Genomic DNA, 11,524 nt, shown 5'->3' with positions numbered 1-11,524 from the left:
ATGCTGGTACCCTTCTCATCTCAGTGAGGAAAAATGGTGAAATGGTATAGGCCCCTATCAACACTATTAGGCTAAAAAAGAGAAGAGGTGGGACCTCCGAGTTTAACGTCCATCTCAGAAAGGACCGAGCCAAATGGGAAATTCGTGTTAAATGCCTTTCCCAAGGACACAACGCTGGATTGAGCCGAGGTTTGAACCCCAAACTCGTAATATCACGATTACGGGTCCGCTAGCTTAACTACATGTACTAGGCCTCCGACCATACACATCTCAGTAGAGACAAAAATAGTACATTGTACAGTAAATACAAAATTTCTTATTTAACAATCAGGGTTTGAACTCACAACCTTTTAACCAAGTTAGTTACTCCTCCAAAGAAGTGCCTTTCTTGTTTGCTTGTTTTTCAGGGTGATTTTTTTAAATATATGTGTTTTATACCCTTTTCAATACAAATTAGATCATTCAAGGAGCGGGCTTGACCCTACCTGTCAGGGTCAACTCAGGCTGAGATATACAAATTAATATAATCTCAGAGCAGAAAGACCAAGATACTCAATAAAAATTCTCCCCAAACGAGAATTGAACTCAAGTCTTTTGTGTGCAACAGCGAAACACTTTACCACTACACCACAGACATCAGTCTTCCTGTTTACTGTTTAAAGGTTAATATCATCAAAAAAATAAGGACATGTACCTACCATAGGCAGAATGTGTCTAGTCAACAAGTCTGAATCACCCTTTACTCTTTACATAGTCCCGATATGCAAGCCCTTACCCAAAGTTAAATTATAATCTAAAAATAACTCAAGCATAAGGTCCAGATGAAATTTTCAACGCATTTATTTTTCATGTATGCTCACATTGGGAAAGCAAAAGGTTTAACAGGAATTGTATATCAATGAATGAGTGGAAACCTCAGCTGAACGGACAAGATCTTAAACAGTCCCTAACATGACCCAGTACAGATCATATTATAAAATAATAATATATCCACAAGAGAAAGAAAGAGACTACAACATAACCCCTGAATGACTTTTTCAATTATGCAGCACAGCGACACACATTATCATATGAGACTGAAAGGGCTTCATCTGCGTTTTGAAGAAGTTTCTAGTAGTTACAGTTTGATGCCGGTTCTATCTTCATCATGAGGATTTGCATTTCGTTCCAAAATGACTAATTCTGCTCCGAGAACACTTCACATGAAAAAGGTCCTATCCGCTTTTGAAAAATTCACAAACTTTGACGTCCAATACAATCTCAAAAGTCCCTAGTAAAAATTCAGGAAGAACCCCTTTTTGTCTCATACCACAATATGATGGAGGGATACAGTACAAGTACCTATTCCCCACACCTAGATCTACGACCCAACAACCATGCCATACAAAAAAGCAAAAAATATGTTGATAATGCACATTATATTTGTTCACAAACAACACCCATACCTGCATGCAAGCTCGCCGACAAAAAACCTAGATCTATAGCTCCCTGACTGATGAGTGCTAACTATTCTCATAATCATTGTCCACAAATTATTAAGAGGTAGGCAGTCTACTACTATCTGACGGTACAGCAGTTTGACGACTGAGTGAACACAATTACCCCCAGAGGAACAGGACAAGGCTCCATGGAGCACATCCGAAGAATAAACAGTGAGAACAAAACATTTGAAGCACCGAAAACAGACAGTTCCTTCATATCCAAAAGAGTATTGATCCGAGTCTGAACAGAAAGTAGAAAGTTGAAAGTTGAAAAACAACCCCCCCCCAACATACACAGCTAAAGAATTCAGGTTCTTCATTCCAGCTAACAAAAATAAATCGCGCTCATCAGCGTAATCACACTGTTTGCACGGGCCACACAGCAAAAAAATAAATAAATCGAGTACAACAGAAACACATTAAGAAGTGGAACCACAACTTTGACTTTGCGTATATATGACTTACACGTTTCACCAACAAAAACAACAAAAACAAAAAAAACAAAAACACCTAGCCACATACAATTCTGTGAAGCACCTTGTGCAGGTCAGCTCTGGAAATTGAACAACTATCAGTGCAAAACATTACACTACAAACTACCTTGAAGACAAACACACACAAAACCTGAGTGGAGAATATATTGATTTCAGACACTCTCCAATGAGCTCAAAAGAAAGAATAGTGCAGCAAACCGTTGTGTGTTGACAACCCAGTCAGAGCTAGCGGAATACCATTCTAGCATCCAAAAATGTAGAATACAAACAGCTCATTGTTGTTACACGTTTTCGCCTTCGGTAAGTAGTAACTCCTACTCTCTTCCTACAAAATGTTGCTTCTCAGTGGGTCATTGCATGCAAACATGAGGTTTTATTGTGTATTGTCGCAAAGAACAGTCTCATTACATTTACTGCCAATGGATCAGTTTCAGTTTGATGAGTTTTACACCTCTCGCAACTGTTTACAGTTGTGCAAGCACACAGGACACAAGTTGGTTGTTTTCGCAGCAAAGGTTGTTTTGACAATGTTTTATTTCACCATAACACACAGCAGAAAGTGTTTTTTAACAAAGACAACAGAATGAACAGTTACTTCCAACAGAAGACTGAAACAACAAAAATTCCTTTCTTAAACTCAATAGCTCTGACATGCCATGCCTGCCCCCCACCCCTCCGTCCCTCAACTCTTTTACATATTTTTCTCGGGATATTTCATTGCACATATTTAAGGAGCAACAGAAAGTACAAGACCCTTTCATGTTTAATACTTCTCAAACATTTATGTTTACAACTTACATTTTTGTCATTTCATACTAGTGGCTTCATTTGATTTCTTCACATAAAGAACACCTCAACATCTCTTTCCCATCGACAAATAAAGAGGTTTTTTAGCTTTCAGGACCTTCAGGAAACGAATTTAACAGCCGCCAAACGCTATCATTGAGTGCATATATATTTCAGGAAAAGAGACAAAACATGCAATTTGATCCATTACTGCACATAGCACAAAAAAAGACATCAATCAACACACCACCCAAATCTGTTCAGACAACAATTCGACCCTGTCTCGGTCACACAGTCCCTTAAAACATGAACCGCGACCGAAGGAATATTTTTTCAAGCAGTACTCCAAATGCCCATAGTTTAATCAATAATTATTAGCAACAAAACTGATTCTTTCAAACCTTCAATTAAAGTATCTCAAGAAAACGGTAGAAAAAAAACAAAACTCTTTCACTCTACATCTGCACTTGGCCTGACATAACGGAAAGTTATTCACAGCGGTGTCGTCCTCCATCAACTTGCTCCTACTTAGGAAGGTTGTACTTGACGTAGGGCACCTCCACGTCTTCTCCATCCTCTCCGTTGCAGCAGATTTCCAACACGAGGGCCTGGACGTGGGGCGGAATCTTCTTCTTGGAAACCTTTTTCACAAGCTCGCTCATCCTGGAAGGGGGGGGGGGGGGGGAGGGAGAGAAAAGAAAAATCAGTGATGGTTTTCCGCACATTAGCACTACCGGTACCGTACTTCCAACGGCAAGTGTGATCAGTAGCTACAGTGATTGTCTTTTTGTATATAGGCTATGTGTTCTTTGTCAGATTACGAGTGTGTATGTATTTGAAAAAATCATTGTACATTGAATGGGCCAGTATACATGAACTGACAAGAAATCTGAGGGGGAAACAAACACAAGATTCAAACAATCTTAACTTACTTTCTTTCTAGTACCTGATAGCAAATTTTGAAACTATCTGCAGAAACCCACAGATCATGAAAAAATGAAAGACAAGCTGGATTGTCATTTCAACAAGATTTCTGCTATGATAAGTTATGGGAGAATCCTGACCATGCAATGCCACAACGCACAAAGCTATAGAGCAACAATAGCGATCTAGGCGCACGAGGGCGTTCGCGCAACATTGGTCAATCTAGGCAGGAATGGGTTCAAGACATTTTTATTAACTTTTTATATCAGCGCTTTGATCACAGTACTGTTCTCTTCATCATAATGTGACACTATATCCAACAACACATTATGTTTTAGTTTCAGTTGGAGTTTCACAGCACTTGCAACATAATATGGTAAAATAAGTGCAGAAGAATAGATGTGTTACAAGAGAGTAACTTACACAAAAAAGGAGGAGAGATAAGAACGATAGATGTTTGATAGGAAAGAAGGAGCAAACCACACTAGAGCACCCACTAACCACCCACACACATTATGTAGAACAGTAAAGAAATGTGCGATAAAAAAGCATGCCAACATACTGCAAATCCATTCTCTCTTTGCGCTTGGCGGGCTGCATGAAGAAGGAGTAAAGCATGCACACACCCTGAGACAGCATTGTGATCTCAAGCTTGTGTTCTCTCTGGAGACAGGAAGAAAAAAAACACAACAGTTAATATCATCATTATTGTCAAATTTCATTTCATACACATGTTGCAAAAATATCACAGAACAATACTGCTCTCTAAAGGCACAGCGACAAAACTGCACATTTCAAGATTTTTGAGAAAAATCCAAATAGCCAGTCCAAGTTATGAAAGCTTCCACGCATGGCTGCGCATGGTGCAAGCTATGTCACTCTGCCATTGACAATAGAATCGAGATCAGTCACTTACATAGATTTACCACTTAGAAAACCAGTATTTTGGATTTAAAAACATTGTGCCCTGCCTTTGAATAAGAAAGATATGGGCAAGACCAATAAAACAACAACAAAAAACTCCATTTTGTCAGATACATCGCTATGCCTTGGGACAGCAGAGTAGTTTTTCACAGACTTTATCATGGTGTACCACCACCATCTGGTCAATCAGGTTATATCAGTGTCAGGGACGGGGGGTTGTTTTTTGTACTGCACTTGCAAAACAATTAGGTCATATAAGTGTCAAAAGATTAGACTTGGAGGCATTACAAAAGAGTAACAAACACAAAAAAGGAAGGCGGAGACATATCAACAATAGATATTCAAAAAGAAAGAAGAAGAAAACCACACCTGAGTACCTGCCAACCACCCACTCAATATTTTTATATCACAGTAGTTTTTCTTTTTTTAATTGCGACAATCACAAAAACCTTAAGGACCATGATTGAGACAAATTTGAGTTCACATTCACATTCCCATCCACCCAAATAATGACTCACCTGGAAGTAATCGATGAACTCCTGCAGGGTCATATCTCCCTGCACCTCAAAGCGATCCCACAGAGAGAACTCATTCTCATAGTACTGGGGAAACATCAACCAAGATTTGTTAGGCAGGGAGAAATGACATTTTTATGCAGGGAGAAAGAAAGGCATATCAGCACTTTAGGGAGCACATTGTGTTTTAGTAAGTGTTTTACGGCACTTGCAACATGTGCCGAAGATTAGAGGTGTTACAAGAGAGTAACAAAAACAAAAAAATGAGTAGGAGAGATAAAGACGACATCTGTTTGATAGAACAGAAGAAGCAAACCACACCAGAGCACCCGCACACCACCCACAAGCACATTGTGGACGCAGAAGCAATTTTTTTTTTAAAGGAGAAATGATAAACCTTTAAGTCACTAGACGAGCGGTTCAGGAGACGATAAAACGAGCAAGAAAACCATCCAGTCCTCTTTTACTATTTATTATGAGATTATCTTCAGCAGCCTGTCCAATTTTCCCCAAACTCCCAACTCTTCTACAGCTTTACCCACTTTTACTCGCTCAAGAAGTAAAGAAAAACACAAAAAAACATGAACAGTCACTAAACTCCAGCTAGGATTACCAGTGACCTTTTACGAGACATAAAGTGACAAATCTACATGAGGAGTCATGCAATCTACATTTTTCTCTAAGAACAAAACTGCTCTGTTCATGCTTACTTTGTTTTTCGCGGGAGCAATTGGTTCAGAGAAGGCAAAAAATGGCAGAGCAAGATTGGCAAAACCGTTCTTGAAAGATTCAATGTCCTTGTGCCCCTGAGCCAGCTGAGGAGAGAAACAGAAGGACATTAGTTGGTGAACAAACACTACATTAACTAAATACCAAACAAGACAAAAATGTTTATATCATGATTTTTTAGTTTTAGTTGAGGTCTTACGGCACTCGCAACTGCATAAGGTCATATGAGCACCAGAAGATCAGAGGTGTTACAAGAGAGTAACAAACATAAAAAAGAAGAAGGGGAGACAAGGACGATAGATGTTTGATAGGAAAGAAGAAGCAAACCACACCAGAGCACCCGCCAACCACCCACTAAATCATGATTACTGAGAGCAACTAAATCACAGTGCTTATGATGGACACACACAGTTATTCACTCAGAGCATCCATATACTTGAAACAAGAGCAGAAAATTCAAAGCGGGGAAAATACAGTAACTTGGCAGCCATAATTCATTTTGTTCTGGTTGCTATCACAAATCTAAAACTTCACAGTTTCAATACAAAAAATGGATTATAAAAGGTGGGAGAACTGTAGACACATTAGACAGAAAAAAACCCAACAAGGCTTATACCATTACCCTCTAAAGAACTCCAAAAGAAACCAAAGACAAATCAATTGACACATTGCCTTTCCCACATCATTCAGAATTTATGAGGCAAGGCTGACAAAATGCGAGGCTTCTTGCAATGCACAAATGGAGGTATTGGAAGGAAATCAACCCTGGCATCAAATTCGTAGATTTTCAATACATTTTCTTCAAGTTTAACATGTGTTCTATCATTTCTTACTTTAAAATTGTACAAACACCCCCAATAAACATGACAGATCTATTCCCATAGGGGATAAAATCAGAGTAGTAAATCATTTTCTCAGCATGCCTCACATTTCAAATTCACTGTCGGAGAAAAGAAAAAAACAACTTTACATCCTCAACCAAAAGAAGAAGACAACCAACCTTGAGCAGCTCCAAGCAGACTAGACCCACGACCATACTTGTGGTTGTGGCAATAGCAGGAATGATCCGACCAGCAATCAGTTTGCTCTGCAAAAACAAGAAATAACACATGAAAGATGAAAGAATATTCACAGTATAAGACTGACAGCCAGTATCATTAATGCTGTCCAACGTATTCAACAGGGATGTTTGCTTCGTGTTTTAGTAAGAATTTCACAGCACTAGCAACACAATGAGGGCATAAAAGTGCCAAAGATTAGAGCCGTTACAAGAGAGTAACAAATACAAAGAAGTAGAATGAGAGATAAGGAAAACAGAAGTTTGATAGGAAAGGAGGAGCAAACCACACCAGAGCACCCACCAACCACCCACGCTGGTATGTTTAACCCTTTTCCTCAAAAGTAAATTCAAAAGAACTGGTTTTCCCATCCCAAGTAAATTTTGGAGTTGTCAAGCTAGAATAAAATTGTAGGTAAGGGAATACCAGACGAAAGTGGCACTAAAGCATTATCTGTGAAATTTCTCTTCATCTAAACCTACGGCTTATCAATTTCATCTCTCAGAACAGTTTCATAATTTGTCTATATTGACCACTGGCGACTGCACTAAAATACATTTTAACATTGTCCAGCCTGCCAATCAGTGCCTATGCATCAGAGAAATAAGCCAAAGGCTTTGAAAATCTAGCTCAACATCACTAAAAAAAAGAAAGCAATAAAATAATTTTGCACAGTATTTTTCTACAGCGAAAGTCTGAATATTTACATAGGCATTAAAATACTTTCCCTGAAAGAAAAAAAGTCATTCTTTTCTCCCTCCCTCCCCCTCTCTCTTTTTCTCCCACACCACTCTGTTCTGTTAAGTGAAACTAGCATTAATCTAGCAAACAGCAGCAATGTTCACCTTGTGTCTATCCGCTTCTGTGATGCCGTAGTTGTTGGCCCTGAGATTTGACGCTGCTACGATGAAGTCCATGTGGAAGTTGGAGTCATCGTCTTTCTCAAAGTCCAATGGGGAGATCTTGACCTCGGACAGGGAAGCTGGGGGTGGCAGTGCTGCCTGGAGGTTGGACAAGTCATCCGCCGCTGCAACAATAAGTGGGTTTTTAGTTTTAGTAAGAGTTTTACGGCACTTGCAACACAATAAGGTCATATAAGAGCCTAAGATTGGAGGTGTTACAAGAGAGTAACATGAACAAAAAAGAAGAAAGGGAGATAATGACAATAGATGTTTGATAGGAAAGAAGGAGCAAACCACACCAGAGCACCCGCCAACCACCCACTGTAAACAACCAAGACAAATGTCTCCATCAGATATGAAAGAGATTATCACTGTCACTGTCATCATTACAATCCTGTCTGTCAGATTCGACTCGGGCTGAGAAGGACACTGCGTCCCAGCAGAAAGACAAAGATATTCAATAAAAATTTTCTCCCCACTTTGAAATCAACATGGTTCTTTAGCATGCAATGACGAAGCACCTACTGTGCATAAGAACATGTTAATGTTAATATCCCCCCCTTTGGGAATTGGGAAAGGCCTAAAGACACTTCAGTCAGTAGCACTGCCCTGGAGGGGGCGTGGCCAACAAGTGCAATGAGCAAGGATTGGAGACAAAAGCCAAAAATACGAAACACATATTCTCATCAACATGTCCACGGCTCCTACACTCGAGCACATATGACATAACACATACTTACCAGACGTGTCACTGGAAGCAGAAGCGAGCTCGGAATCGTTGACCTCGATCTTTACCCCTGACCTGGGCTTGAATTCAGGCACCACAACTTTATCTACCATGGCCTTAATCTTTGCCCTGTCCCTCAGCTGTGCCAGACCAAACATCTCAGCCTTCAGGTTGGCCGCAGAAACAATGTAATCAAGATGTTGCTCCTTAGAAGACAAATATAATAGGAAAAGTTCAGTCTCACCCAAAAGAATTGGCAATTTACAAACAATGGATGTTAACAGTAAGAACAACAGATCTAAATTTGTTATGGAAGAACAATATAATCTTAAAATCAAAACCAACATCGCTCCATAATAGCATTTAAACTCCAAAGCACACCTATAATCTTACAAAAAAGAAAATTGTTAATTAAAAATTCCCCACGCTACAAGCAACTTTACTTTAGCCTTTGAACAGGCAGTAGTCCACGACTAAGAAACAGGAAAAAAGAAATGCAACCAGCTGTACAGGACAGTCATTTTTCTTTTACACCACACCCAACTGTGTTAAAACTTCTAGAAAACCAAAAATTCTTTCAATCGCAGCATCTTCAATCCTGTTGCCTGAACCTAATTTTTAATTTAAACCTGGCGACACCTGAAGTGTGCTAAGTGCACTGCATGCTGCTGGCATTTCATATACGACTCGGCTACTGATATAAAGGGACTTGGATACTTTTTTAGCCGATCAGACAGGTTGAACCACTCATGGTTTTGCATATATGCACACACTGTACACAAGAATCTACCCAGAAAATAGCTCAGTGCCAGATTTCAAGCTACTTTGTCAGTTATCTAGATTACAATAATGGGGTCAAAAATGTTTTAACTAACCTTTAAATGCTATCTTTTAAAAATCTACGTCAATCTTAAGAAATAATCAGACCAAAAATAATGTGAGAAGAGGGCTGAAAAGGTACCAAAGAAAAAAAAAAGGTAAAACAAATCCCATGAGGAAAAAAGTCACAGCTACACATGTTCAACTGCAAAATTTGAGGTGACAATTTTTTTTTTCAAACAACATATGTACAAAAATTCATGTATACACAGAGGCTCAGTTCCTGGCATCGTACTTCAAAACTGGTGACTGTAACTTGCACTTCAAGCGAACAGGACATTTCAAACTAAGACAAGTAGAACTCACCTTGGAAGAGTCAAACACTAGAGCAGATGGACATCTCTTCGGGCCAGACCAAAATGGTGCGCCTGTGCTGGTTTTCTGCAAGAAAAAAAAAAGTTCATCAATGAAATAGCATCTTTCTCAAACACTTTCAATTCAATAATTCTTCTCACAATGTAATGTGAGAGTAGAAGAAAAAGCAAAACAGCACATAAACTGCCTGGCAGTGCCCCACCCCACGACATGTTTGTTAGAATAAAAAGAAGTACATTAGCACAATAATGGTCATAAAGTGCTCGGAAAAAGTAAGACAGACAGAGAGAAACAACAGAAGGAAAGTAAAGAAGTAGAACCTACCACAAGCGCCCTCCAACCACCCACCCAAATGACGGGAAAGTCCAATAACACACAAATAGCCTACCTGATCTGGAGGGAAATTGAAGAGCAGCTGTTTGATTCTGTTGGTGTAGTTACGGGCAAACATGTGCCGTGCAAGATTGACACAATCTTCAAAGGATTTTGGCCTTTCGTCCACCAGGACTCGCTTCACAGATTCCAGAATATCCAGCTGAAATACACAATGCAAACAATATTATTTTACATTCCACTTCTTAACACTTAGAAATCAGCTCATCTACAGACTAGATGCTGCAATATTGTTGGGGTTTTATAATTTCGTTTTGCTCATTTTATCAAAAATATATGCTCACCTTAACCGGAACAGCAACCTCATCCTCGCATTATAAAACTGGGGACAAACTGTTCAGGGAATATCTGAGCCCAGTAAGAAACGTGTTAAACAAATACATATTCTAAGAACAGAGGGCCAGATGACAGCTTAGAAAAAAATGTAAAAAAACCCCACAGGACTGCCTTTTAAACGGGACAATAATTTCATCTATTCAACAGACTTAGGAAAAAGTTGTGGATGGACTCACCGGCTGAGATCCTTGTAATCTAAGTGTTCTCTCCATGAATTTTGGATCGGTGATGTACTGACTGACAGTTTCAGCATCATCATGGAATTCTTTCTCAAATTCTTCACGAGCCCACTGTGAAAAAATAAAATGAAAGGCTTGAAACACCAGTATATGACACAAACACAAGAACAGAGTGGGAGAAAATGTAATGTACAAGTTCACTTACTGTACAGAAGGGAGAGAATGTCTAACAAACAAAAAAAAAAAATTGGGAGAATGTTAAAACAGAAGGTGGGGAAGAAGAAGTCTTGGTCTTCAACAACATCCAGAACATGATATAACACAATGAGGTTGTTGGTTAGAGTACTGGGATGGTCTTTTGGAAAATGGTACGGGTTTAATGCCTGTATCAACACCATTAGGTTGTTCAGGAGGAGGGACCTACGAGTTTAACATCCATCTCTGAAAGGACCAAGCCAGATAGGAATTTCAAGTAAAGTGCTTTTCCCAAGCACAAAACGTCGGACCGAGCTTGGGCTCGAACCCCCGAACCCGCAAACTCACCATTACGAGTCCGGTAGCCTAACCACTAGGCTACCAACGCCACTATAGTCATTTAGTACAGGAGGAAAAAGGCAAGACAGATAGACAGGAACAGTATAAAGACATATAACAAAAGTAGGATATACCAGTGGCACCCACTAACCACCCGCACAAAGAGGTCATGCAAGACTGAGAAAAGCAAGATGACAGACAGTACAAGAAGGCCTACCTATGGAAAATTCCTCCCATATACACCTGACAATTATTTCACTTTTATTAACAACCACTTCCTTACTTCAGCCATTTCAAATGCGAAGAAAAGAATTTCAAATAATATAATCACAGCAAATCGCATGACAT

General features: G+C 39.4%; 1 protein-coding gene across 3 annotated transcripts in view; it reads right to left on the bottom strand.

Moving 5' to 3' along the window:
- Positions 1 to 822: 822 nt before the first annotated feature.
- LOC101851715 (ubiquitin-like modifier-activating enzyme 1) overlaps positions 823 to 11,524 on the bottom strand; it is a 30,788-nt gene continuing 20,086 nt past the window's right edge. For all 3 annotated transcript variants that reach the window (XM_013079897.2, XM_005093675.2, XM_005093676.3), the window contains exons 17-26: positions 10,640 to 10,753; positions 10,123 to 10,269; positions 9,726 to 9,800; positions 8,554 to 8,746; positions 7,757 to 7,938; positions 6,854 to 6,940; positions 5,835 to 5,939; positions 5,128 to 5,211; positions 4,248 to 4,348; positions 823 to 3,424 (exon numbers count right to left, since the gene is read on the bottom strand). In XM_013079897.2, coding sequence (XP_012935351.1) covers positions 3,286 to 3,424; positions 4,248 to 4,348; positions 5,128 to 5,211; positions 5,835 to 5,939; positions 6,854 to 6,940; positions 7,757 to 7,938; positions 8,554 to 8,746; positions 9,726 to 9,800; positions 10,123 to 10,269; positions 10,640 to 10,753 — 1,227 coding nt within the window. In that variant the 3' untranslated portion in view covers positions 823 to 3,285. The remainder of the gene's footprint in view (positions 3,425 to 4,247; positions 4,349 to 5,127; positions 5,212 to 5,834; positions 5,940 to 6,853; positions 6,941 to 7,756; positions 7,939 to 8,553; positions 8,747 to 9,725; positions 9,801 to 10,122; positions 10,270 to 10,639; positions 10,754 to 11,524) is intronic.

This window comes from Aplysia californica, unplaced genomic scaffold (genome assembly GCF_000002075.1).
Source record: "Aplysia californica isolate F4 #8 unplaced genomic scaffold, AplCal3.0 scaffold00067, whole genome shotgun sequence".
Taxonomy (NCBI): Eukaryota; Metazoa; Mollusca; class Gastropoda; order Aplysiida; family Aplysiidae; genus Aplysia; species Aplysia californica.
This window is presented reverse-complemented; position numbering and strand designations above follow the sequence as displayed.